The sequence below is a fragment of the Humulus lupulus genome, chromosome 7, assembly GCF_963169125.1.
Source record: "Humulus lupulus chromosome 7, drHumLupu1.1, whole genome shotgun sequence".
Classification (NCBI taxonomy): domain Eukaryota; kingdom Viridiplantae; phylum Streptophyta; class Magnoliopsida; order Rosales; family Cannabaceae; genus Humulus; species Humulus lupulus.
This window is the reverse complement of record NC_084799.1, coordinates 205,272,857-205,299,576: the sequence shown is the minus strand read 5'-3', so window position 1 is coordinate 205,299,576 and position 26,720 is coordinate 205,272,857. Positions and strand designations below refer to the sequence as shown.

General features: G+C 33.6%; 4 protein-coding genes and 1 long non-coding RNA gene across 6 annotated transcripts; 3 read left to right on the top strand and 2 right to left on the bottom strand.

Annotated features, from left to right (window-relative positions):
• The first annotated feature begins 1,309 nt into the window (after nucleotides 1-1,309).
• On the top strand, nucleotides 1,310-5,343 carry LOC133789213 (G-type lectin S-receptor-like serine/threonine-protein kinase At4g27290). The gene is made up of 8 exons (XM_062226980.1): nucleotides 1,310-2,337; nucleotides 2,376-2,866; nucleotides 2,983-3,117; nucleotides 3,793-3,914; nucleotides 4,015-4,225; nucleotides 4,316-4,553; nucleotides 4,634-4,784; nucleotides 4,890-5,343. Exons 1-8 carry the CDS (start codon nucleotides 1,520-1,522, stop codon nucleotides 5,193-5,195), a joined length of 2,472 nt encoding a protein of 823 aa, XP_062082964.1. The 5' UTR covers nucleotides 1,310-1,519; the 3' UTR covers nucleotides 5,196-5,343.
• A 1,969-nt stretch (nucleotides 5,344-7,312) lies between these two features.
• LOC133789216 (uncharacterized) lies at nucleotides 7,313-9,424 on the bottom strand. The gene is made up of 3 exons (XR_009873512.1): nucleotides 9,302-9,424; nucleotides 8,067-9,190; nucleotides 7,313-7,943 (listed from the first exon to the last, which is right to left on the bottom strand). It is a non-coding gene; the product is annotated as an uncharacterized LOC133789216 (long non-coding RNA).
• Nucleotides 9,425-11,962: 2,538 nt separating this feature from the next.
• Nucleotides 11,963-12,568, top strand: LOC133792635 (agamous-like MADS-box protein AGL103). Its single transcript, XM_062230542.1, has one exon. It carries the CDS (start codon nucleotides 11,963-11,965, stop codon nucleotides 12,566-12,568), a length of 606 nt encoding a protein of 201 aa, XP_062086526.1.
• Nucleotides 12,569-13,199: 631 nt separating this feature from the next.
• LOC133789198 (isoamylase 2, chloroplastic-like) lies at nucleotides 13,200-16,816 on the bottom strand. 2 transcript variants are annotated; one of them, XM_062226961.1, is made up of 2 exons: nucleotides 16,660-16,816; nucleotides 13,200-16,157 (listed from the first exon to the last, which is right to left on the bottom strand). In XM_062226961.1, exon 2 carries the CDS (start codon nucleotides 16,095-16,097, stop codon nucleotides 13,422-13,424), a length of 2,676 nt encoding a protein of 891 aa, XP_062082945.1. In that variant the 5' UTR covers nucleotides 16,098-16,157; nucleotides 16,660-16,816; the 3' UTR covers nucleotides 13,200-13,421. The 2 variants fall into 2 exon arrangements, with proteins under 2 accessions (XP_062082945.1, XP_062082946.1); XM_062226962.1 differs by having other exon boundaries at nucleotides 16,651-16,792.
• A 3,784-nt stretch (nucleotides 16,817-20,600) lies between these two features.
• On the top strand, nucleotides 20,601-21,298 carry LOC133789212 (G-type lectin S-receptor-like serine/threonine-protein kinase At4g27290). Its single transcript, XM_062226979.1, has 2 exons — nucleotides 20,601-20,725; nucleotides 20,830-21,298. The coding sequence occupies exons 1-2, from the start codon at nucleotides 20,651-20,653 to the stop codon at nucleotides 21,118-21,120; spliced, it is 366 nt and encodes a 121-aa protein (XP_062082963.1). The 5' UTR covers nucleotides 20,601-20,650; the 3' UTR covers nucleotides 21,121-21,298.
• The last annotated feature ends 5,422 nt before the right edge of the window (nucleotides 21,299-26,720 follow it).

Genomic DNA, 26,720 nt, shown 5'->3' with positions numbered 1-26,720 from the left:
TAGATGGTAGACTTTGGTGGATAAAACATTGGCAGCCTTTGAAACCATAGATATATTTGGTTTGAACAACACAATGATATAGGTAGGGATGTTAATTTTCCCCACAGGGACGGGCCCCGTGGGTACTCACTCCTAATGGGCGGGGATTCCCCACCTAAACGGGGAACAGGGCGAGGATCGGGGCCATTTTCAAACCCCGAATGTTAAATGGGGCGGGGACGAGGATAACACTCCATGCCCCGATGAGGCCTCGTTTTATGTTTTTATTAATTAATTTATAATATTTTTAAAATTTATTTTACATATGTCTTATGTGATTTTGTAGAATATTAATAACTTTTTAAATATTTTTTATTTTATTTTGTACATATTTAATACTTTGACTGATTAATATAGTGTAATAAATATTAATTTTAGGTAATCCATTTTTGTTTATTTTAATTTTAAATAAATGGGTACCTACGAGAATTTCTTGCCCCACCCCCGACGAGGAATATGCAGGGATGGAGGCGGGGAGAGCACCCCCACTAATTACCTGCCCCGTTTCCATCCTTAGATACAGGTAGGTCCGACAACAATACACAAATATATATGGGGCTTCATGTAGTGTACAAGATTCAATTAGACCATACCATACTCTTTAAATAAACTACATCTAATGAAACATTTGCCAAAATATGTTAGAACTCCAAGCATGATAGAAATTAGAAAAAATATAACGTAATATTTTTTAAGTCGTATATATAAAGCATATCTCTTTTGCTTTAGAAGTTCATATTAAGCATAACAACTTTATGAAGTTTATGCGGAACATAAAGTTATCAAAATTTGTTGTTATTTACACCCAATAAACAAGTTTATTTTCAGATTAATTAAGGGCGTGTTTGGAAGTAACTATGTAATTACTAGAATAATTATTACATATCGTAGTAATTATACTATATTTTAAATATTTAGTGTGTTTGGATATCAAGTAATAAGAATTAGAAAGTATAATTAAAACCCTCAATTATTTTTAATTACATAATTATAATTATGTGGTCAAACAATTATGTCAATTTAATAATTAATCCTTAATACACTCAATTTAAATAACAGAATCAATGTTTAATTAAGTGGATCAATACATAAATTATCATACAAGGAAAAAAAATGATTAGCCAGCGTTCAATTTTTGGCCGAATATGCTTGATCATAGATAGATTTGACACAAGAAGGCTAGAGTATTTTTAGGCCTTTGGCCAAGGTCAAGGGAGTCAACTTGGACATTGCTTACTCGATTATACTTGTGTACATTTCGTGGTGACTAATTCCATCATCAAATGTCCAACAAGTCAAACCGGCTCATGTATTTTTCAACATACTGACTAGAAATTTTCCACAACCAAGTTACCAAACCCCAATACCATTATGTTGAAAATAATGGGGTTACTTCCGCCGTTGCTGTGGCTCCTAAGTTGCTGTGGCTCCTAAGTTATATCATTACAATGTTGGATTAAATGGTAACGTTGGCACCATCATGAGCTTGAAAATAATGGAGTTCCTTTCTTTTATGGTTACCTTTGTTGTTTTGAGACTTTCTCTATGTAGAACAACGTTAGCTTCGCTTGCTACCATTAGACCTTCAGAATTTATGAGAGATAACACAACTTTGGTATCTAGAGAAGGACTTTTTGAACTGGGATTCTTTTCTCCAGGTAGTTCAAAGAATCATTATCTGGGAATTTGGTATAAGAACATCTCAGTTCAAACTGTTGTTTGGGTGGCAAACAGGTGTGAACCGATCAACGATTCATCTGCCTCATTGACTATGGACGGCACCGGAAATCTTGTGCTTTATGGACAGAATAAGAGGGTCGTTTGGTCTACGAACTCAACGAAACAAGCCCGGGAACCACTGGTTCAGCTCTTGGATAATGGCAACTTGGTTTTGAGAGATGAGAAAGATGAAAATACAGAGAACTATTTGTGGGAAAGTTTTGATTATCCTACTGATACGGTCCTGCCTGGGTCGAAATTTGGATGGGACTTGAGGAGAGGTCTCAATAGGCATTTATCAGCATGGAAGAGTTGGGATGACCCCTGTGATGGAGATTTGACTTATGGGATGGAGCTTGATGAACGACACCACACATACCCTCAACTAATTATGCGTAAAGGGTCTGCAAAATTTTTTCGAGCTGGGTCATGGAATGGCATAAGTTTCAGCGGACATCCTAATGGGAGGAGGGAAAACGCACTTTTCGAGTACGGGTTTGTGTACAACGATGATGAAGTTTACTATGTTTACGACCTCAAAGGTAAGTCAGTGATCTCAAAAATGGTCATGAACGAAACGTCAGTGATCACAAGAGGGGTCCTAACCAAACAAAAAGTGTGGCAGAAGTCTTGGTATGGATAGAATCAAAGAAAATTTGGGAGACCAATAGCTCAGTTCCAAAAGATGAGTGTGATGCCTATGGCATATGTGGAGCTAATTCAGTATGTGTCACAACAAATAATCCAGTTTGCCAATGTCTAAAACGTTTTAAGCCTCAGAATCAAGAAAATTGGAAGGAGATGACCTGGTCAGAAGGGTGTGTGAGGAGCAATCCTCTGAGCTGCCATGATAAGGAGAAAGATGGGTTCATTAGATTTTCTGGCTTGAAAGTGCCTGATACTGAATATACTTGGGTGAATAAGAGTATGGATCTAGAGGAATGCAGGGTTAAATGCTTGAGCAATTGCTCTTGTATGGCTTATACAAACTTAGATATCAGGGAAAAAGGCAGTGGCTGCGTGCTCTGGTTTGGAGATCTTTTTGACATAAGAGAATTTCAGTTGGGAGGACAAGATCTATATATTCGAATGTCGGCTTCTGAAATAGGTAAACTGCAGCTTGAAAAATTTAGATCCATATAAAGTTCAAGTGTATTCTGTTTTGGTTATAACTAGTATGTTTTGCATGGATTTTCTAATATTTGTTTTTTTCTGCTCCAAAAGTTAATCATGAAAAAGCAGGAACTGATCGTAAGGTCATGGTGGAGAGAGCAATGATAATTACAGCTATCATCGTGGCATTAGTCGGTGGCTGTTATCTAGTAGGCTTTTACATTCGCAGGAGGAGATACTCTTATGGTAATAGTCTCTACCATTTTCTTTTATGCATTAGCAGTGGAAACTTTTTGACCAAGTACAAATTTTTAAAGAAATCAACGAGTTTTTATTACTAACAATGTCATTAAGTTTTAATCAACCCTCTTGGTATACAATTTAAATACATAAGAATCTGAATAGAACTTGAAGAAAATGCTGAGTTTGAAGACACATGTAGAGTAGATCATTCCATACTTAAGCCAACATTTTGAACAGAACAAAAGCATTGTACTTGTGAATATATAATAACTTGTCGTGAGACACGATATGAGTGGATTGGATAGGAAATTTACAAATTATAAATTGGAAAAACAGACAGAAATTTAATAATTTGTACAGCCACTAGTGTTGAAGTTGTGCCACTAATTTCCAGCTCATGTATAGTTTGATGGTAACACTAGTTTTACAAGATTGTATAGAGAGGCTTTGGAAGAGTTTTCTCATTGTATTTTCTGGGGTTCTAAGCGAAGTATGACTGCTTATTTTTTGTCCTGGGATTGATTTTTAAGTGACCTCATTGGTGGATTTGATTTAGGGATCTCATCCTTGGATGTAGGTTGTCTAGTTGCTTGAACCAAGTTTATTGCTGTGTTTGATTATCTTTCGAAATTTTATTTGTTCTGCTTTGCATTTGTATTGAGGCTTTAATCTACACAGACAAAACCCAAGATGAAGACTTGGAGCTTCCATTGTTCGATATGCATACTATTAGTACTGCCACTAATAATTTCTCAGAAAACAATAAGCTTGGAGAGGGTGGTTTTGGACCTGTATACAAAGTAAGCTTCTCTATCATTTACCTGCTTCAGATCATTTTCTCTCGAACAAAAAAAAAACAGTAATGGGATTTTCCTTTTTCTTTTCATTGTTATACATTAGGGTTTGCTAGGAGAAGGGCAAGAAATTGCTGTGAAGAGGCTATCAATGTGTTCAGGACAAGGAGTTAATGAGTTCAAAAATGAAATTAAGCTAATTGCTAAGCTTCAACAACGGAATTTGGTCAAAATATTTGGTTATTGCATTCATAGAGAAGATAAACTATTGATTTATGAGTACATGCCCAACAAAAGCCTTGACTATTTCATTTTTGGTAAGACTCTTTTCTTTTAATTAATACATGTGATGTTCTATATATATGATTTGCAAATTTTTTTCTTAAAGTACAAGTCAACATTTGCAGATGAAAGGCAAAGCAGACTAATACTATGGCCTAAGCGCTTCGAAATTATATGTGGAATTGCTAAGGGGCTTCTCTATCTACATCATGATTCCAGATTGCGAATTATACATCGAGATCTCAAAGCTAGTAATGTGTTACTTGATGAGGCGATGATTCCCAAAATTTCAGACTTTGGCTTGGCTAGAACTTTTGGTGGAGACCAAATAGAAGGAAACACAAACAAAGTAGTAGGAACCTAGTAAGTGATTTTAAAAAACCTGTTTTAGTAACTTCAATATAATCATTTGTATACTAATTAATAATGCTATCCAAATACAGTGGTTATATGGCGCCAGAATATGCTTTCAATGGATTATTCTCAATAAAGTCTGATGTTTTTAGCTTTGGCATATTGATGCTAGAGATAGTAAGTGGAAAGAAAGGTAGAGGCTTATACGATGAAAATAGCAGTCTTAACCTCGTTGGATTGGTAAGCTTACATACGAAAAAAAATCATTTGAAATCTGATAAGTTGGATAAATTTGTCACATTAAGAGTTGCTTCTTTCTATATTTGTTTTGATTATTTTTGCAAGGCCTGGACTTTGATGAAGGAAGGCAATGCATTTAAGCTTGTTGACAAGTGCTTGTTAGAAGATCCACACAACAACATGGAAGAAGCATTGCGCTGCATTCACATCGGTCTCTTGTGTGTGCAACAAAATTCTATTGATAGGCCGAACATGTCTTCTGTTATTCTAATGTTGAGTGGCGAGAGAGTATTGCCTCAGCCCAAACCACCAGCCTATTTTGCTGACACAGATTTGTGGAGAGGAGATCATTATGCATCTGGTAAAACCCTATCATGCAATACATGCATTACAGAAGTTGAACCGCGATGAAAATTCATACAACAAATCAAAGTTTGCCATGTAAATTTTTAGACCTTTGAATCATTACAAGTTTTGTTTAATAATTTCATTCAAAATTTTAATGATTATTGGTGAGTAGTATATGAATAGAACTTTGTCACTGAGGTTTAACCCAGAGGATTTACATCTTAAATGGGAATTTCTCTCTCTCTCTCTCTTTCTCACTTCTCTTTTAAAGCATACCAATTTTTTTTTCATTATTATTATTTTGTTTTACAATGTTGAAGATATGGCTGAGTAATAGATATAAACTCATTTTCGAGGGTGGTAATTTTGTATCATTTTTCTTTGAGAATAGTGTTTTGAAGGTGTCCCAAACTTCCTCAGGTATTTCTACCCTTCTTAAGTATATATATAAATAAAAGATGAAATCAATTAAAAAAATCATATTTACAATGTTGAAGATTGCTGAGAAATAAAAATCAACTCATTTTCGAGGGTAGTAATTTTGTATCATTTTTCTTTGAGAATAGTGTTTTGAAGGTGTCTCAAGCTTCCTTGGGTATTTCTACCCTTCTTAAGTAGTGTTCAAGCATTTATTCTTCTATTGTGGTCTTTGATCACAAACATAACCTTACCAAATTCTGGTTCCATTACTTCATTGCCACTAACAATCTCCTCAAGATCTTAACCTTGCATGTAAGATTCTTACAGGTTGCCTATTTGATAATTTTTGTTATTGAGCTTGATACTTCTGACAACATGAAGGTCACCATTGTGTTGGCTAAGTTTCGAATGTGCCAACAAGCTTGCAGAGTTATGAGCTACTCATGACACTAAGTAGCTCCTAATTACACGGCCCTAACTCCAATATGACGAGGAAGTGAGCCAAGGACTGATCAAAGTCTCAGCTTTATTACAATGGTGAACTCAGAGATGGTTGTGATATAGTTTTGGAGCTTAAAAACAAGGCATGACAACTCTCGTAGCTAGATGATTTTTTCTTCCCTTGAATCACTGTTTATTTCTCTGCAACTTCTTCATGATCATTTATTTTACATAACAGCATTATGATGTTGTATGCTTCAATGGTCTGCCTATTTAGTTTCTTTGTTTACTTGGTGCATTTGATTGAGGCGCGATGAGAATTCATACAACAAATCGGAGCTTGTTGCTTTTCAGTAGCTTTAAATACTATGCTTTGTAATATTTTCATTGAATCAATAAGAAAGATCATCATTTTCATCTGTCTTTTTCTTTTCTTTATTTACACTCTGATTTGTAACACACTTATTTACACTCTGCTAATCTGACTTTTGTTCACAGTGATATTATCAAGGTTTTGTTGGTTTAGTATGTAGCGAGTGAAAAATAGTCTTAAGTTCATCTTCTGTTTTTTAAAGGGAATATGAGATAATTTCTGATCATCTTTGGAAGAGTTGGGAACTTGGGAGGGGATGAAGAACTTAAAAAGAGATATAAGTGTACAAACCTCTGTGTGTATTAGCTGAGAATTTGCATTCTGTAACTCTTTGAGAATAGCTGAGAGTTTGTATGCTCTGAACCAGCATATATAAACTCCCACGTGTTTTCTATACTTGTCATTGCTGCATTTGTTACTTGTTTGGTGTTAGGTATTTTGGTTTGGTGTGATTTGGTTGCTGTAGATCTCATAGAACATTTGAAGTCCACAAATGTATTAACGAAAATATATATTTCTACTCTTGTTGTAAAAGTTGTTTAAAACATAAATACAGCATCAATTTTATTGGGTTCCATGTTGTTTGAATATTCAACTAGGCTATACCATACTCTGCAAGTCCAGCCAATCAGTTTTGGTAGTTATGACCGTTAATAACTGAAGAGTTGGTCTTTAAGTCACATTGTCTATCTCTCACATTCAAGATTGTACAGATGACTGTGCTAGTGTGTGAAAACCAGAAAGAGTGTTAGCCAACTCTGATTATGTTTGTGAGCAAAGTTCATAAAGCCTAATACAATTTTGTAGAAACTTGACTGTTACTCTTGAGGGTTAAAATGATCTCTTTCTTTTGATAGTGGATTTAACTAAGGCCATTGCTGCCTTGGGATCAATCAAGTTCATGATAGAGATTGCAATAAATATAACAGGTAATTTATATGTTCTTATTAGTTTCACTCAATATAAACAGGTTTCTTTCCAAGTTAATTAAGCAAATAAAACATAAATGATCATCAACACACCAATATATCCTTACAACTAAAACAAATATTCTATAGCCAGCGTTGGACTTTCGGGCTGAAGATGCTTGGTCCATAGGGAGATTTCAAAATCTGTATAAGAGGAGGAAACTGCATCCACCCAAATAATCTCACAGGAAGGCTAGCAAGGAAAAATAGAGTGATGACAAATCCAGTCTCTCTTTCACTCTCTATTTTTTAGTATTACCATGATCTCACTTATGTCACACTTTTTATTACAATGAAACAGATACACTTGAATAGACACAAGGGACCAATCAGAACATATCAGAATGACAGACTCAACTAAAACCAAGAAACTGAAACTAACTGGCTTAACAGACTAAACCATTGTCAAGACACGTGCAAGAACAAGAGTGGCATGAGTTAAGTGTGAGCTGAACCAACAAGTATTATGATGTTTTCTGCATCAACACTTTGGCTTCAACTCTTTCACCAACATTGGGTCCATTGTTGGGTCAGCCTTGTTAGTGCCATTGAAGTTGTAAAGACGATCTTGGAACAGAAAGCAGTATGCCACTCCAACAGTGTGACCACCTGCACATATATATAGTATCACAATGTTATATATATATATTTCCATCATCAAATGTCCAACAAGTCAAACCGGTCCATGTATTTTTCAACAAAGTGACTAGAAATTTTCCACAACCAAGTTACCTGGAAACTAGCCCCACTACCATTAGGTCTCTTAACATCCCATCCCAGTATGTATTTGGTTCTTTGTTTACTTGATGTATTTGGTTATTTAACAAGGCTGGTCCGAATGTGGATTTGGTCAACCTTCACATTGCGTACTCAATTATACTTGTGCACTTTTCTTCATGTCGAATTCCATCATCAACAGTATAACAGTTAACTAAATATTCACCATTACCATTGAGTCAAATGTGGGGTTAAGAGCGTTCACTACCACATGCATTTTCCCATGCCTGAGTCTGACTGATTTTACAAGAAGATGCCTGAAAAGTACCCCGAATATTATCATGAACTTGAAAATAATGGGGTTAATTCCGTTGCTGTGGTAACTTTGGCATCATCATGAGCTTGAAAATAATGGAGTTCCTTTCTTTTATGGTTACCTTTGTTGTTTTGAGACTTTCTCTATGTAGAGCAACGTTAGCTTCGCTTGCTACCATTAGACCTTCAGAATTTATGAGAGAAAACACAACTTTGGTATCTACAGAAGGACTTTTTGAACTGGGATTCTTTTCTCCAGGTAGTTCAAAGAATTATTATCTGGGAATTTGGTATAAGTGTACAAACCTGTGTGTGATAGCTGAGGGTTTGTATTCATTGCACCACCATTGTTCTCTTGTAGTCTGTAACTCTTTGATATTAGTGGATTGAGATGGCAAGGCCACCACACTGGACTTAGGAGACTTTTCTGCTCTGAACCAGTATAAACTCTCTGTGTTTTCTGTCTGCACGTGTTACTTGCTGCAGTGTTTGGTATTTGGTTTAGGTGTGATTTGGTTGTTGTACATCTCTGAGAACATTTGAAGTCCATGTTTGCTGCATAACATAAACTAAACTGGACTCGAAGCATTGCCATTATCCAAACGTTTTGTAGAAGAAGCCAAGTCAAATTCTGAAAAGGAGGAGTTTGTGTTTTACATGCTCTTGATGACCTTGATTTTCTTCTGGTTGATCAGACGGTTCTGATTCATCAACCACATCCCAAACACCTTGAGCCTCTAGATAAGCTTTTAGTGTTATGCTCCAATCAAGGTAGTTGTTTGGTTTAAGAACTACTTCAGGGGTAGTCATGTTCATGTTGGTCCCTGCTATACATATACAAAATGTCAATTACTTGTATAATATAATATAAAACATTTTTTGCCCAAAAACTCTAAAATTTATGTAGTAGAGAGATCAGAGAGAGGTTTTGTTACCTTTCTTTTGGAAAACAAGTTGTTACAATAAAAGATATCTGGGAAACTGTAGAATATAGAAAACAATGGTATTATTTCTTCTTCTCTGTTAATGTTTATAATTGTAAAAGAACTAAAGTTATAGAAAAAGAAGAAAATATAAAGCATCTTGCTAGCTTTGATTTCGATGCTTGGACTGTGATAGAAGAAAAGGAATCACTTTTCCCTTTTTCTTTTTCCTTTTTAATTCCAATAAAATAAAATAAAAAATTATCATATTAAAAATTGGGTTTTTTATTTGGTTTGATTTGATTAAAATAATCTGATGACCCCTATATAATGGAAACTTTATTTTTGGGATTGAGCTTGATGAACCACACCATACATATTCTGAACTATTTAGTATCTAGTCCTTTTATCTTTTTCATCTAAATTTTACTTTAAAAAAACTTGAGTTTTGTGGCAAAAGTCATCAATCTTCACATCATTTTGTCATATAGACCCTATTAGGAAAAGAGATTGAGATGAATAAAATGGATTCTCATTACTAGAACATTCTGTACAAAAGGGTATAAATAGAGCTGATGCAACAACAGAAACAAATGATATAACATAAATAATAACTACTATAACTAAGAGAGTAATAACAGTGTACTAGCTACACAGTTACAATAGAATTCGTTAGCTCTTAACACCTCCCTCAAACTTAGTGTTGAGAGATTTTCAACTCTAAGTTTGTCCCTTAAGTACAAAAATCTGGTGTTAGAAAGAGGCTTCGTTAGAATATCTGCTGTTTGATCATGAGCTGGTACATGTTGGACAATAATCTGGTGGGGTTGGACCTTTTCTCAGACAAAATACAAATCGAGCTCTATGTGTTTGGTGGGAGCATGCAAGACTGGATTGGTAGACATCAATACAATACTCAAATTGTCACACCACAAGTAGTAGGAGTAAGGGACAAACTGTCATAACAGGGTCAATTATTGAGATATTGGATAATGAGAATGATTAATTGATGATATATTATGAGTTAGTGAGATGAGGAGGAAATTCTGGGAGTTTTGGCTATTTTTTCTCCGGGGACGTTTTTGGGTCCCCGAGCATTAGAATTTACTTGAGATTACTCTAAAATTTAGTTGTTGTCACTCTAAAATTCAAAAACTACAACAAACATAAACTTGAACAAAAATAAATAAATTATTTAATTAAAATAAGATATTTATTTGAAATTTATATAATATTAATATAAATTTAATAAAAATAATTAATAAATTATATAAATTGATTGTATCTAGTATATATATCTCTTCTATATAATAAGTGTGTAGATAATGGAAATTCTTGGTTTTAACAGTTTTTTATTTTTTAATATTAACTTTAACGGAATATTCTTATATTTTACCGTAGTTTGTAATCATTTAAACTTAAATAAAATAAAATAAATAATTTTAAAAATTAAAATATGATATTGTTAAGATATTTTACAATGATAATTATTTTAAAATAATAAATAATTAAAAAAATTAAAATATGATATTTTTAGATGTTTTATCATGATAATTATTTAAAAATAATAAAATCATACGTTTTATAACTTAAATAAAAATTAATTAAACTTAAACTCAATTATTAGAATCATATCATATTAAATATATAATATAATCTATTGTTAATTAGCAACCAATTGCTTTTAAAAAAAAAACTAACAAGATAATATCTAAGTATAATATTTAATATTATATTAAACATATAATATATAATCTCTTGTTGTCACTCCTAAATTCAAAACTAGAAAAAACATAAACTTAAACAAAAATAAATAAATTATTTAATTAAAATAAAATATTTATTTAAAATGTATATATCATTAATATAAATTTAATAAAAATAATTAATAAATTACATGTTAACTTTAATAGAATATTCTTATATTTAACAGAATATTCTTATATTTAACGGTAGTTTGTAAACACTTAAATTTAAATAAAATAAACTAAATAATTAGAAAATTTAAAATAAGATATTTTTGAGATATTTTACAATGACAATTATTTAAAAGTAATAAATAATTAAACAAATTAAAATATGATATTTTACAATGATAATTATTTTAAAATAATAAATAATTAAATAAATTAAAATAGAATATTTTTGAGATATTTTACAATAATAATTATTTAAAAATAATAAAATTATACGTTTTATAACTTAAATAAAATTTAATTAAACTTAAACTTACTTAAGAGAATAATATCATATTAAACATATAATATAATCTGCTGTCAATTAGCAACAAATTACTTTTTAAAAAAAACCTAGCAAAAAACTTAAATTTAAAATCCACATATAACATTTAATATTACATAAAACATATAATATATAATCTCTTGTTGTCACTCTCAAATTCAAAAACTATAACAAACATAAACTTAAACAAAAATAAATAAATTATTTGATTAATATAAGATATCTATTTAAAATTTATATGACATTAATATAAATTTAATAAAAATAATTAATAAATTTTATAAATAAAACTAAGTAAGCTTGTCTTGCAAGTTAATTGTATCTAGTATTTATATAATATGGTATTTACCAGTCTCATCACTCATTCTTTTTTCTTCCCTTACTTGTCAAATTTCCTTTTTGATAGCCTTTGCAATTGCTTTCTCTGAAAACATGGACACTAAGAAAGTTTTCGAGAGGAGAAAATTTACATTGAAGAAGAAAGCCAATGAGCTTACTGAGTTGTGCAACTCAGAGGTTTGCTTGGTATGTTATGATCCCAATGGTAACGTGGAAGTGTGGCCAGAGGATCCAGCAAAGTCTCATTCCATTATCACAAAGTACTATTCTAGACTGGAGTCTTGCAATGATAAGAAGAGAAAGGCTAGTGAAGTCAATCTATCTCATGTGTTGGAGAAGAAGATGAAGAAACTTGAAGAGCAAGTAACTGATCAATCCGAAAATACCGCCGATAGCGTCAATGGGGCTTCATTGTCCTTGATTTGGGATGAAAAACTGACCATTTTATCCGAAAATTCTTTGTTGGGTTTGGCACAGATTTTGGAGGTTAAGATTCAGGCATTGGATGAGATAGTTGACATAGTCAAGGGGAAAGAGCAACTGCTTTTGCAAACCCAACTCCAGAATGATCAATTTCAAGTTGAAGAAGAGCATTATTATCATACTCTTCCACCACTGCCGCCTCAGAAATGTGTACCACTCTTGTCTGAAGATCCTTATAATGCCATGGAGTTGTTAAGTACTGAAAACCAGTACTAGTTTCTGGCAACCAAAGTCAGTTTGATGGTCAGAGTCAAGAGTTTTATTATGATTAAGAATATCATAATCTAAAACCTTTTGACCAGATTTATGGAATCAACAATGGCTTGAAAGATCCTTATATGGCTAAAAACCAAAGTCAGTTTAATGGTCAAATTCAAGAGTTCCATGATCAAGAATATCATGCTTCACCTCATCCCTTTGAACAACTTTATGGAATCAATGATGACTCGGGACATTCTTCCTTGGATGAATACATAGGTTATTTTGATGGTCAAACTCAAGAGCTTTATGATCAAGAACATCATGTTTTACAACATCCTTCCGATCAATTTTATGGAATCAGTAATGACTCGGAATATTCTTCTATCAGATAATGCACATCAACAGGTTTGTCCTTTTTTCTAAAAAAAAAAAAAGAAGTATATTATTAGATTTGTTTGTCTTTTCATTATATATATATATAATATTTAAATAGAACAGTCTTTCACTAAAACTGACTGATTTGATATGCTTATTTTTTCCCTCTCAGTTGATTAATACTAATGAAGGAAGAATTGACCCAGCAATGTTGCATTCCCCTGCTGCTACTGGATATTATACACTAGATGATCGGTTTCACAGTCAAATGTGCTAAAAAAAAATGAACAATAATCTTTACTAAAAAAATGAACTTTATATAAGATTTACAAACTGAGATTTGAACAATGTGCTATTATTAACTCAAATACTCTACTGCACTTGCATGCTTATTTCAGCATTCAAAGTATAATCTATATGAAAATGATCAAATTTGGATGGCATCAAAGCAATAACAAACTAATGCGCCAGAGCCAAGCGTACTCCACTTCCACTACTCACTTATGGCTTCAAAAAGAGTACAACTGAGGGACTTCATTTCATAAGCAAATAATCCTGCCTTCTGCGTAATGACAGGCTCACCATCTGCTGAGAAAAACCCCGGGAATGGAAGAGCTGTGTCAACCAATCTGTGCCACACTGTTCCTTCTGCTGGCGTAGGTAGAAAAACACTCTCTGAATGGTCAGCTGCATTGAAGGCTATGAACAAATCACCCTTTGAAGATTCAGATTCAGATTCAGGTTCAGCTGTTGTTTGGTTCTCCACTTTTTCTTCATCAGCTTTTAAACGCATGGCAAGGAATTTGGAGGTTGGTTCTTCCCATTTTGGCGGAGACTGATCACATCCGTGCCATTCAATGTTTTCTTCTTTTAAGAACTTCCTCTTCTGAAGAAGGTCACTTCTCCGTTGCCTCAAAGAGCACAGAAATGAGATAAACTGCGTAACTTGACAGCCAAAATCTGTTTTCAATGCATTCCAATCAAATGATTTTCTATCACTACAGGCAATAGAACCACCAGAGGTTTGTCCACACTCATCTCCCATATTCAGAACAGGAACACCTAAGGAAACATACAAGACAAATAGGAAATTACGGATTTGTTTAAGCCGATTTTCAAGGACAAGGGTATTGGTTGTAGGACCTTCTTCCCCACAATTCCAACTTAATTCATAAGCTAACTCATCACCACTGAAGCTGACAAGGTCCACAAGATGAAGTCCAGAATTTCTGGTAACAAAATTGAAAGAGAATGCTGGACCCCGCCCTTCTGAAAAAATATCCCCACTCCCACAAAGTCGTGTAGCAAGGCTGCTAAGAAGTTCCTCACCTCGCAGAAAGTTCCTAACATCAAAACAGAATTTCATGTTCATTTCTGCCCACCTCGTCCAATGGGGAAAAGGTGCTGTTTCTCTTGGCACCACATCATGGGATTCCCAGCAGTCTGCTATGATCTTTGTCTTTGAGAGTAGAGGATCAAAAGCAATTGCTTCAACCAAAGGAGGGCGGGATAAGTGCTCTCCACGAGACCCTTGCACCAGAGAAGATGCATTTATGAAACAAAAACCATCAATATGAAACTCTGTCACCCAGTGCCGAAGACTGTCCAATATAATTTGTTGCACAATGGGAAAATTACAATTCAAAGCAGTTAATGGTTCCCGATCCTCAACCCCATTCAAATAATAGGATGAATCATCAATTCCTTGAAGTGCTCCATTTTCAGTAGTATGAGTGAAAACCACTTCCAGTAGGACCTCAATCCCATCAGCGTGCAATTTCTTAACCATCTCCTTCATAGAATTTATAGCAGACACAGTGCCACCAGAAGGTCCATAAATATTCATAGGTGAAAAGAAATGACAGGGAAAATATGGCCCCCTTTGCTTGTCAAATGGGAAAACAGGCTCTAACAAAACTGCATTAACACCCAGATCTTTAAAATGCCCCAACTTTTTAGTCAAACCAGAGAAGGTACCTGCTATGTCGTGAAGTAGCTGACTAGACTTGTGATCAGTAAATCGTTTCACATTTAATCGATACACCATTAGTTTCTCCAATGGTAAGTTAGGATGAATATCATCAGTCCAGTCAAAACCAGGTTCCTTGGACAACTGTCCAAGATACTTTGGCCCAGTTCCATGATCATCAGAAGTAGAACTCCTAATGATCTTGGCATATGGATCCAAAATTACACGTGAAGATTCCAAAATATCTTTCCTTCCCTCTAGATTTGTCCCCTTCAATCGATAACCATAGCTCACAAAATTCCAAACACTATTGAAAGAAGCATGCCAAACATCACCTGATCGATTTACATATGGGTCTAGATCAAGCTCCAAAGAAGGATTATCAGCTTTGGTGTGATCATAGAAGCATAAAACCACACTTTCTGCATTTCTGGAAAAAATGGAAAAATTCATGGAACCGTCGTGTAAAAAGGAGAGACCCAAAGGAGCTGGGTAGCCTGAATCAAAACCAAGGGGAACACAAAAATTTGTCTTCCTATGACTTCTTATTTCTAAGTCACTTGAATCATTACCAATTGGAGATCTCAAAAGAAAAGAGAGATAGCAGGGGGTATTTTCAGCCTCAAATTCCATCTCTATCACAAACCTGCCAAAAGAAGTCTTGAAAAATGGAGTTTCAATAGTTTTGTTGTTATCAGGGGCCGAAGTATTAAATTCTATAGGCATGAAATTTGATGAATCACCTCTATATATGCCCCAATATAGAATCAGGCTATCATCACTATTAGACAATTGTAAGGACGAAACTTCAATCTGCACAGCACAATTAACACCTTTCTTTTTGACAAGAACTTTCACCATCGCACCAATTTCTGCCCTGAAGAGATAAGATGATACCTTATCATCTAGTTCTTCAACTTCATTCTTTGCTGAAAATCTTTGCTTAACTGGAATAGACATAGACATCCGTGATGTAGCATTCACTTCCAAATTAGTATTCCTCAAGGAAGCATTTCTAAAATTTGAATTTGGTGTGCTTTGCCCATAAAGTAGCATTTTTTCCGCATTCATTTTCACTAAGGTGTTCATAACTGTGTCTCTACATAATATACGATTGGCATGTTGCAGCTTAGATGATTTAGGAGTTCCACAGTTCACACACCCATAACATATTGCAGCTGATGGGGAAAGACTTGCCATCAGCTGTGACAAAATTTACCAAATAGTTTCAGAACAAGACTCTTCTAGCGCAAAGAGTGTCTGTTTCCAAAAGAAAAACAATAAATAAATAAATAATTGTCATATTTACCAAATTTCGATGCTTGATAAAATTAAAATGTTCTACTAATCATAAAGTAAATAAAAATTAGAACAAAAACTTCCTATAATAGAATAATGCAGCAGAGCAGAGACGCTCTATGTCAAAATATGATTGCAAAGTGGCACTGAAGTGACAAAGAAGACACAATGTACTAATCCCAAAAATCATCATGATCACCAACATTATTGGAAAATTGATAATGAATTAACCAAACAAGAAAAATCAATACTCGGTTTTTGCCAAAATCAATACTTGATCTCATATGCATAATGCTTAAAATTTAGCAAATTCAAATGCTTCAACGGCAAACGAAAAAGAGACTCGCTGTAATAAAACTGAATCATACAAAATTGAGAGATGAATTAATAAAAGCCAAATATGAAAAAGAAAATACCCAATAAATATATGTAAATGAAGAGTAAGAAGAGAGACCGAGCTTACAGCGTAAGATCTGCAAAGTAAGAGGACGAGTGAGCATAGTGACATTGAGTGCCATTTCTTTATGAGAGTGAGTGAGAGACCCAAAAAGTAGAGAAGAAGACAGAGGAGAGAGAAAGAGAGTCAGCGTGGAGTGTCGTTTTCTGCAAAATGTTATCTACCTTCAAATAATTAAGAACCGCACGATTAGCGTCCTTATCAAACACCATGTGGCACGTGCCTCTCATGCTCCTCTACCGTTCGATCCCCAGATTTCCCTTTTGAAAATGTGAGATGCACTAGCTCGAATCATCAATTAATCGTTAAATTAAATTTTAATTATTTCCAAAGTTATCATTAAGTTAATATTAAAATCTTAGATTGTGTCATTTAATAGTTGAACAAGATTTTGATTATTTTCAAGTTATCATAATTATGATAACGATATAAATGTTTTTTTTTTCCTTTTTAAATCCATGTCATTGTATTTAAATTTTACTACTAATACTTAGTACATGTTGTCTCTATACGACAACATGGTCTTAATGAATCATGTCGTTTAGTTCTAGAGCCAAATTTGTGGGTGTTAGGGTTGTGCAGAAATTTTTACAACCCGAATAATCCTCCCAAACTAACCTGAAAAAACCGCCAAAAAATGCAACCCAAATAAACCGACCAAAATTTAAACCGCCTAATTGTTACATTGGGCGGGTTGAAAATAATTATCAACCCACCCAATATAACTCAACCCGCCCAATTAAGAATTTATTATTTTTAATATATTCAAATAAATATATAAATTAATTAAGTTTTGTTTTAATTTTTTTACTATAAATTTAAAATATTATTTTAAGCTTAAAAAGATAAACTTCACATTATTAGTACTAGTATTTAAAACAAAAAAATTACAAAAATGTAAAAAAAAAAATACCACTTTTGTTTGGGCGGGTTGACCCGACCAACCCGCCCAAAAAAAAATACAATTTCAGTTTGGGCGGGTTAGCCCGACCAACCCGCCAAAATTATTGGACGGGTTAAAATTTTTTTTTTCTTAATTGGGCAAGTTACGGGTCACTTTTGCTAACCCGATTATGATATTGGACGGGTAAAAATGTCTTGTAACCCGACCAACCCGCCCAATGCTCAGCCCTAGTGGGTGTCATTCCTATCACAATTGGATAACATGCCCAATAGGTTATCAACAAGAACCATCACTAAGGACCTGAAGAAGAAGTAGCCTTCAAGGTGGTTACATTGATCCAACAAAGTTCCTCGTGTGGCTATCCTGAAGAACCCCTTGATCAATCGCCGGTAGTACCTTGCCAATCCCAAGAAGCTCTTAACTTTTGGTACACTGCCCGGCCTAGGCAATCTCTCACTACCTCAATCTTACTTGGGTCAAACAGAATCCCCTCTTTACTGACAATGTGACCCAGAAATGTTACTTGCGGTAGCCAAAACTCACACTTGCTGAACTTACCATATAACCTATGTTCCCTCAACCGCTGTAATACCAGTCGTAGATGTTGCTCGTGTTCTGTCTCTGACTGGGAGTACACCAGTATGTCATCAATGAATACGATCACAAACTTGTCCAAATAATCCTTGAAGACCCTATTCATCATATCTATAAAGGCTGCTGGGGCGTTAGTTAATCCAAAGTACATAACCAGGAATTCATAGTGTTCATACCTCATTCCGAAAGTGGTCTTTGGTATGTCCTTCTTTTTAATCCTTAACTGGTGGTAGCTTGACCAAAGGTCAATTTTAGAAAACACTGTCTTCCCCTGTAGCTGGTCAAACAAGTCGGTAATCCTAGGTAGTGGGTACCTGTTCTTAATGGTTAGCTTGTTCAACTCTCTGTAGTCAATACACATCCTTAACGATTCATCCTTCTTCTTGACAAACAATATTAGAGCACCCCATGGTGAAAAACTCGGTTTGATGAACCTCAAATCCAATAACTCTTGCAAATGAATCTTCTGTTCCTTCAACTCTGCCGGAACCATTCTATAAGGTGTCCTAGATATCGGCTCCACCCTTGGCGCCAACTCTATAACAAACTCGATCTCTCGATGTGGCGGCAACCCTGGCAAGTCTGCGGGGAATAAATCTTGAAATTCACATCCTAGTATATATATATATATATACTAGATACAAGCAACGCGCAATATGCACGTTTACTTAGTTTTATTTATAGAATTTATTAATTATTTTTATCAAATTTATATTAATGTCATATAAATTTGAAATAAATATGTTATTTTAATTAAATAATTTATTTATTTTTGTTTAAGTATATGGAAGTGACAACAATAGATTATATATTATATATTTAATATAATTATTAAATATTATACGTAAATTTTAAATTTAAGTTTCTTGCTAGTTTTTTTTTTTTCAAAATTGTTGCTAATTTACAGTAGATTATATTATATGTTTAATATAATATTATTATAATAAGTGAATTTAAGTTTAATTAAATATTATTGAAATTATAAAACATATGATTTTATTATTTTTAAATAATTACCATTATAAAATATCTCAAAAATATCATATTTTAATTTGTTTAATTATTTATTATTTTTAAATATTTATTATGATAAAATATCTAAAAATATCTTATTTTAATTTTTTTAATTATTTATTTATTTTATTTAAGTTTAAGTGTTTACAAACTACAGTTAAATATAAGAATATTTTCTTAAATATAAGAATATTGCGTTAAAGTTAACCTTTAAAAAATAAAAACCGTTAAAACCAAGAATTTTCTGAAATAGGTAAACTGCAGCTTGAAAATTTTAGATCCATATAAAGTTCAAGTGTATTCTGTTTTGGTTATAACTAGTATGTTCTGCATGGATTTTCTAATATTTGTTTTTCTCTGCTCCAAAAGTTAATCATGAAAAAGCAAGAACTGATCGTAAGGTCAACGTGGAGAGAACATTGATAATTACAGCTATCATCGTTGGATTAGTTGGTGGCACGTTTCTAGTTGGCTTTTACATTCGCAGGAGGAGATACTCTTCTGGTAACAGTCTCTACCATTTTCTTTTATGCATTAGCGGTGGAAACTTTTTGTCCAAGTACAAATTTTTAAAGAAATCAACGAGTTTTTATTACTAACAATGTCATTAAGTTTTAAACAACCCTCTTGGTATAAAATTTAAATACATAAGAAACTGAATAGAACTTGAAGAAAATGCTGAGTTTGAAGACACATGTAGAGTAGATCATTCTATACTTAAGAGGGCATTTTGAACAAAACAAAAGCATTGTACTTGTGAATATATAATAACCTGCCTTGAGACACGATATGAGTGGATTGGATAGGAAATTTGCAAATTATAAATTGGAAAAACAGACAGAAATTTAATAATTAGTACAGCCACTACTGTTGTTGAAGTTGTGCCACTAATTTCTAGCTCATATATATTTTGATTTGATGGTAAAGAGACAGACAAAAAGAGAGGTTGTAACACTAGCTTTACAAGATTGTATAGAGAGGCTTTGGAAGGGTTTTCTCATTGTATTTTCTGGGGTTTTAATTAATACATGTGATGTTCTATATATATGATTTGCAAATTTTTTGCTTAAAGTACAAGTCAACATTTGCAGATGAAAGGCAAAGCAGACTAATACTATGGCCTAAGCGCTTCGAAATTATATGTGGAATTGCTAAGGGGCTTCTCTATCTACATCATGATTCCAGATTGAGAATTATTCATCGAGATCTCAAAGCTAGTAATGTGTTACTTGATGAGGCGATGATCCCCAAAATTTCAGACTTTGGCATGGCTAGAACTTTTGGTGGAGACCAAATGGAAGGAAACACAAACAAAGTAGAAGGAACCTAGTAAGTGATTTTAAAAAACCTCTTTTAGTAACTTCAATATAATCATTTGTATACTAATTAATAATGCTATCCAAATTCAGTGGTTATATGGCGCTAGAATATGCTTTCAATGGATTATTCTCAATAAAGTCTGATGTATTTAGCTTTGGCATATTGATGTTAGAGATAGTAAGTGAAAAGAAAGGTAGAGGCTTCTACGATGAAAATGGCAGTCTTAACCTCGTTGGATTGGTAAGCTTACATACGAAAAAAATCATTTGAAATCTGATAAGTTGGATAAATTTGTCACATTAAGAGTTGCTTCTTTCTATTTTTGTTTTGATTATATTTGCAAGGCCTGGACTTTGATGAAGGAAGGCGAAACATTTAAGCTTATTGACAAGTGCTTGTTAGAAGATCCATACAAGAACATGGAAGAAGCATTGCGCTGCATTCACATTGGTCTCTTGTGTGTGCAACAAAATCCTATTGATAGGCCTAACATGTCTTATGTTATTCTAATGTTGAGTGGCGAGAGAGTATTGCCTCAGCCCAAACCACCAGCTTATTTTGCTGACACAGATTTGTGGAAAGGAGATCATTCCCTATCATGCAATACATGCATTACAGATGTTGAACCGCGATGAAAATTCATACAACAAATCAAAGTTTGCCATGTAAATTTTGAGACCTTTGAATCATTACAAGTTTTGTTTAATAATTTCATTCAAAATTGTAATGATTATTGGTGGGTTGCATATGAATAGAACTTTGTCACTGAGGTTTAACCCAGAGGATTTACATCTTAAATGGGTATTTCTCCTCTCTCTCCCTCTCTTTCTCACTTCTCTTTTAAAGCATACCAATTTTTTTTTTCATTATTATTATTATTGTGTTTTTACTGTCAATTTTAAGGTTTGGCTTGCATTTGAAGTGAATTTGAAACTTTTGAACGTGCTTGCCTAAGGTTGGTTGGAATAGAATAGAAGTCAGAAATTGGGCAATTTTTTCTCTGTTTTGCCCAAATATTTTTTAAAATTAAAGGTTCATTTTAAGGTGTTTCTAATCCCAATATATATATATATATAAATAAAATATGAAGTCAATTAAAAAAAATCATATTTACAATGTTGAAGATATGGCTGAGAAATAGATAACAACAACTCATTTTCGAGAGTGGTAATTTTGTATCATTTTTCTTTGAGAATAGTGCTTTGAAGGTGTCCCAAGCTTCCTTAGGTATTTCTACCCTTATTAAGTAGTGTTCAAGCATTTATTCTTCTATTGTGGTCTTTGATCACAAACATAACCTTACCAAATTTGACTTTTCACTTTTTCAAAGTGGAGGAACTTCATTGCCACTAACAATCTCCCCAAGATCTTAACCTTGCCTATTTGATCTTGATACTTCTGACAACATGAAGGTCACCATTGTGTTGGCTAAGTTTCGAGTGTGCCAACTAGCTTGCAGAGTTATGAGCTACTCATGACACTAAGAAACTCCTAATTACACGGCCCCAACTCTGATATCATGATTTTGGTACCAATTGTTGAACACGACAAAACATGAAAAATTGAATAAAAATTTATTTCTTATCAAAGAAAAGTATAGCTAATGTTAGAGTTATTATCTTAAGGCTATTTTAATCTTTTATGTTATTTTATTATCTTTTGCCTTTTATAAGGCTTGACTGATTATTTTTCTTGCAAGTAAACATTTGCTCTTCTTTTGTAATATACCTAGCTCCTCTCTTTCTCTCTTCATCTCTTTGCTTTTTTTTTTTTTCTTTCTCTTTGAGTTCAGTTAATAACATTTGTTTTATACAATAAAACTACCAAGTGCTAGATGAACTTGCTCTCCAAGTAAATAAGAGCAACTTGGACTTTAGCTTAGAGACCTCTAGGGACTTCAAAGAGCAAAGAGTAGCTGCTAAGTAATCCAACAATGGCATACTCAAAATCAAAGATTGAGTTTGGTCTTGGCTTTTGATTTGGGCCTAATGAGGTGTTGATCTTGGATCAGCCATGGAAAGCAAAGGAAAGAACAGAACACCCAAGAATAAGATACCAAAAAACAAATACATGTACCAAAAAGAATCATAAAAGATGAAATTAATAATATTCTAAGATTTCAATGAAAAGATAACAAAGACACACTTTCCTTAAAACAAAAAACAGTTTGCCTCTCTATGTTTGTATATCTCTAAAACAATTGAAGTTTGGAGTCCATTTTGCTTACAAATAGTGATTCTTCATGTCTTCAAGTCGTGTGAACTTGTTCTATAACTACATAAATTATACAATAACACATTTATCAGTGACAAACGTTTTCCCCTATCTTCTTGAATGAAGTTGTCCCATTTAGTGGCTGCAATGATACTAAGCATGCATGGCTATTCCTATCAACCAGATCATCCAGGCGTCTCTTGAAGATGGGTTAAAGAAAGTGGTTGCTTATTCACCAGCAATGCTCTTCATGGAAGGTACACCAGATGCTCCTTCATGTGGTTTCAGCCTTTTGGGGCCTTTCGATATTTCAAATGAGGAGGAAGTGAGGCAAGGACTGATCAAAGTCTTTACAAACTGGCCAACCTTATCTCAGCTTTATTACAACGTAAATTTGTTAGACAATTATTCATTTTGTATAGAGAAAAAGAGAGAAGAGAAGTTCAGAAATGGTGTGAGAAAGAAACTTTGTAATACAAGTTATAAGTGTACAAACCTGTGTGTGTTAGCTGAGGGTTTGTATTCATTGCACCACCATTTTTCTCTTGTAGTCTGGAACTCTTTGATAATAGTGGATTGAGATGGCAAGGCCACCAAACTGGACTTAGGAGACTTTACTGCTCTGAACCAGTATAAACTCCCCTGTGTTTTCTTTACTTCTCATTGCTGCATTATTTTTCTGTCTGCAGTGTTTGGTATTTGGTTTAGGTGTGATTTGGTTGTTGTAGATCTCTGAGAACATTTGAAGTCCATGTTTGCTGCATAACATAAACTAAACTGGACTCGAAGGATTGCCATTATCCAAACGTTTTGTAGAAGAAGCCAAGTCAAATTCATAGGTGGCCTTTTGGGTCCCTTGAGGAAGTGAGGCAGGGACTGAAAGTCTTTTCAAACTGGGCAACCTTTCAAAACAACAGAGAGCTTGAATCTACTTTGTTAGAGTAGAAATTTTGGTTTGCACAGTTTTCAGAAATTGTGGTCTGAATGTTATGATACAGCTATCCCATATTAATTAATAATGTTTGCAAGCTTAAATTTTTAACATATGTCAGTAACCAATTCTTTTGCTGCTTGGTTTATCTTTGTGTAGCTAGATGAGTTTGTCACATCTGATTTTTTTTCCCTTCAATTGTCACTTAGTCCTCTGTAACATCTTGATGATCATTATAATAGTATAGTTGGCTTTCACCAACCCCAATCTCAAATTTTCTGCACAACCACAAACCAATAATGCAGAAATCACAAGAACAAACTATACCAAAACATAATCAAACAAAAGAGTAAACAACACCAAATTTATAGAGGTTCAACTCTCCAATGCAGAGAGTCTAATCCTTGAAAATGAGTTCAGTTCTTGCACTATCAATCTTGAAGTCAGCTATTACAGCACTAAGGCAACTTGAACGAACCCCTCCAACACAACTCTATACAACACAGAGAAACACAACTTTTGTTCTCTCTCTCTCTCTCGGTTTCACTCTCTATTTCTTAGTATTACCATGATCTCACTTATGTCACACTTTTTATTACAATGAAAAAAATACACTTAAATAGACACAAGGGACCAATCATAACATAACAGAATGACAGACTCAACTAAAACCAAGAAACCGAAACTAACTGGCTTAACAGACTAAACCAATGTCAAGACACGTGCAAGAACAAGAGTGGCATGAGTTAAGTGTGAGCTGAACCAACAAGTATTATGATGTTTTCTGCATCAAAGGTCTGTCTATTTGGCTTCTTTGTTTACTCGATGTATTTGGTTATTTAACAAGGCTGGCCCGAATGTGGATTTGGTCAACCTTCACATTGCGTACTCAATAATACTTGTGTACTTTTCTTCATGTCGAATTCCATTATCAACAGTATAACAGTAGGTTTAACCCAGAGGATTTACATCTTAAATGGGGATTTCTCTCTCTCTCTCTCTCTCTTTCTCACTTCTCTTTTAAAGCATACCAATTTTTTTTCATTATTATTATTTGTTTTACAATGTTGAAGATATGGCTGAGTAATAGATTAAAACTCATTTTCGAGGGTAGTAATTTTGTGTCATTTTTCTTTGAGAATAGTGTTTTGAAGGTGTCCCAAACTTCCTTAGGTATTTCTACCCTTCTTAAGTAGTGTTCAAGCATTTATTCTTCTATTGTGGTCTTTGATCACAAACATAACCTTACCAAATTCTGGTTCCATGACTTCATTGCCTCTAACAACCTCCCAAGATCTTAAGCTTGCATGTAAGATTCTTACAGGTTGCCTATTTGATAATTTTTGTTATTGAGCTTGATACTTCTGACAACATGAAGGTCACCATTGTGTTGGCTAAGTTTCGAATGTACTAACAAGCTTGCAGAGTTATGAGCTACTCATGACACTAAGTAGCTCCTAATTACGTGGCCCTAACTCCAATATGACGAGGAAGTGAGCCAAGGACTGATCAAAGTCTCAGCTTTATTACAAAGGTGAACTCAGAGATGGTTGTGATATAGTTTTGGAGCTTAAAAACAAGGCATGACAACTCTCGTAGCTAGATGATTTTTTCTTCCCTTGAATCACTCTTTATTTCTCTGCAACTTCTTCATGATCATTTACTTTACATAACAGCACTATGATGTTGTATGCATCAATGGTCTGCCTAGTTAGTTTCTTTGTTTACTTGATGCATTTGGTTGAGGCGCGATGAGAATTCATACAACAAATCGGAGTTTGTTGCTTTATGTTGTACTTATTGCTTGTCAGTTACTATGTTCGTTCAGTTAGTTCTGCTATCAATGTCAGTTACTTGTTGCTTTTCAGTAGCTTTAAATACTATGCTTTGTAATATTTTCATTGAATCTATAAGAAAGATCATCATTTTCATCTGTCTTTTTCTTTTCTTTATTTACACTCTGATTTGTAACACACTTATTTATGATAAACTATGAATGTATGATATCATTTCTATATGTATCACGTAGTCTTAGGCAACTGCTCTTAGTAGCCTAGCTCTTGCGACAGCCTGCTCTGCTAGTCTTGACTTTTGTTCACAGTGATATTATATGTAGTGAGTGAAAAATAGTCTTGAGTTCATCTTCTGTTTTTTGATGGGGAGTATGAGATAATTTCTGATGGGGAGTATGATAAGTTTAAAAAATGAATTAACCTTCAGATCTTTTTTGTAGTTGTCACTTTCTGAATTGGTTTAGCTAATTTGAGAATATTTGGTGATTATGCCTACTTTATTAGTATCATATATAACTAAGTCATCATTGTAATGGACTCAAATTACTATATGGAACTCCTCAAAATTTATGGTACCAAAAATTTACTCATATAAGTAAACAAAACAAATAATTTGAATTGGGAATAGTTTTTTCTTGGTAACCATTTTTCCTTTTATGGCTTTAGCAGTTAAGTAAATGCTTGCTTTTTTCTCACTGTAATACAAATGTTCTGTTTTGCTTGGATGGTAAAACTGTGGATATACTAGAGGGTGCAGATCCATCTAAGTTGGCAAAATGTGAAAGACTATGCAACAGAAAATGGATCTACAGGCTTGAGTGCTACTGTTAGCTCCTGACTTGAAAGTATATAATACATAAACTTAAATTTTATTAAATTTTTTATCATTTATATTTAAAAAATTATGTTATCTTTTTATTACTTAATCTAACTTATATAAATATATATTCATAGGAAAGATTACAGTGTTGACAAAAGTTCATTTCAGTATGTGTATAGTTATATAAATTCTAATTTTTCACTATCACAGTGTATATTGTAGTCATTTTCACTCGTGCCTATTTTTGATTGCACATGTGCAACAAACTGTTTGAACTTTGTTTTTGGCATCGTAAATTATTCGGAATTTCTTGAAATTTTGTGAGATGTTCTAAATGACTATGAACTTAGTAAGTGATCTTCAAAAACCTTTTAGTTTATTTGAAATAAATCTATTGTATATACTAATGAATTATAATAGTTGTTATTTAAAGATGTCTCTCACATGTTGGAATGCAGATTTGGCCCATGAATTTCT

Excerpts from the sequence above, each read along its gene's own strand:
- LOC133789213 (XM_062226980.1), top strand. The coding sequence starts at position 1,520 with ATGAGCTTGAAAATAATGGAGTTCCTTTCTTTTATGGTTACCTTTGTT. Across the intron at positions 2,338-2,375 it reads AAAATGGTCATGAACGAAAC|TGTGGCAGAAGTCTTGGTAT; the intron begins GTCAGTGATCAC and ends CCAAACAAAAAG. Across the intron at positions 4,785-4,889 it reads GTCTTAACCTCGTTGGATTG|GCCTGGACTTTGATGAAGGA; the intron begins GTAAGCTTACAT and ends TATTTTTGCAAG.
- LOC133792635 (XM_062230542.1), top strand. The coding sequence starts at position 11,963 with ATGGACACTAAGAAAGTTTTCGAGAGGAGAAAATTTACATTGAAGAAG.
- LOC133789198 (XM_062226961.1), bottom strand. The coding sequence starts at position 16,097 with ATGGCAAGTCTTTCCCCATCAGCTGCAATATGTTATGGGTGTGTGAAC.
- LOC133789212 (XM_062226979.1), top strand. The coding sequence starts at position 20,651 with ATGTTAGAGATAGTAAGTGAAAAGAAAGGTAGAGGCTTCTACGATGAA. Across the intron at positions 20,726-20,829 it reads GTCTTAACCTCGTTGGATTG|GCCTGGACTTTGATGAAGGA; the intron begins GTAAGCTTACAT and ends TATATTTGCAAG.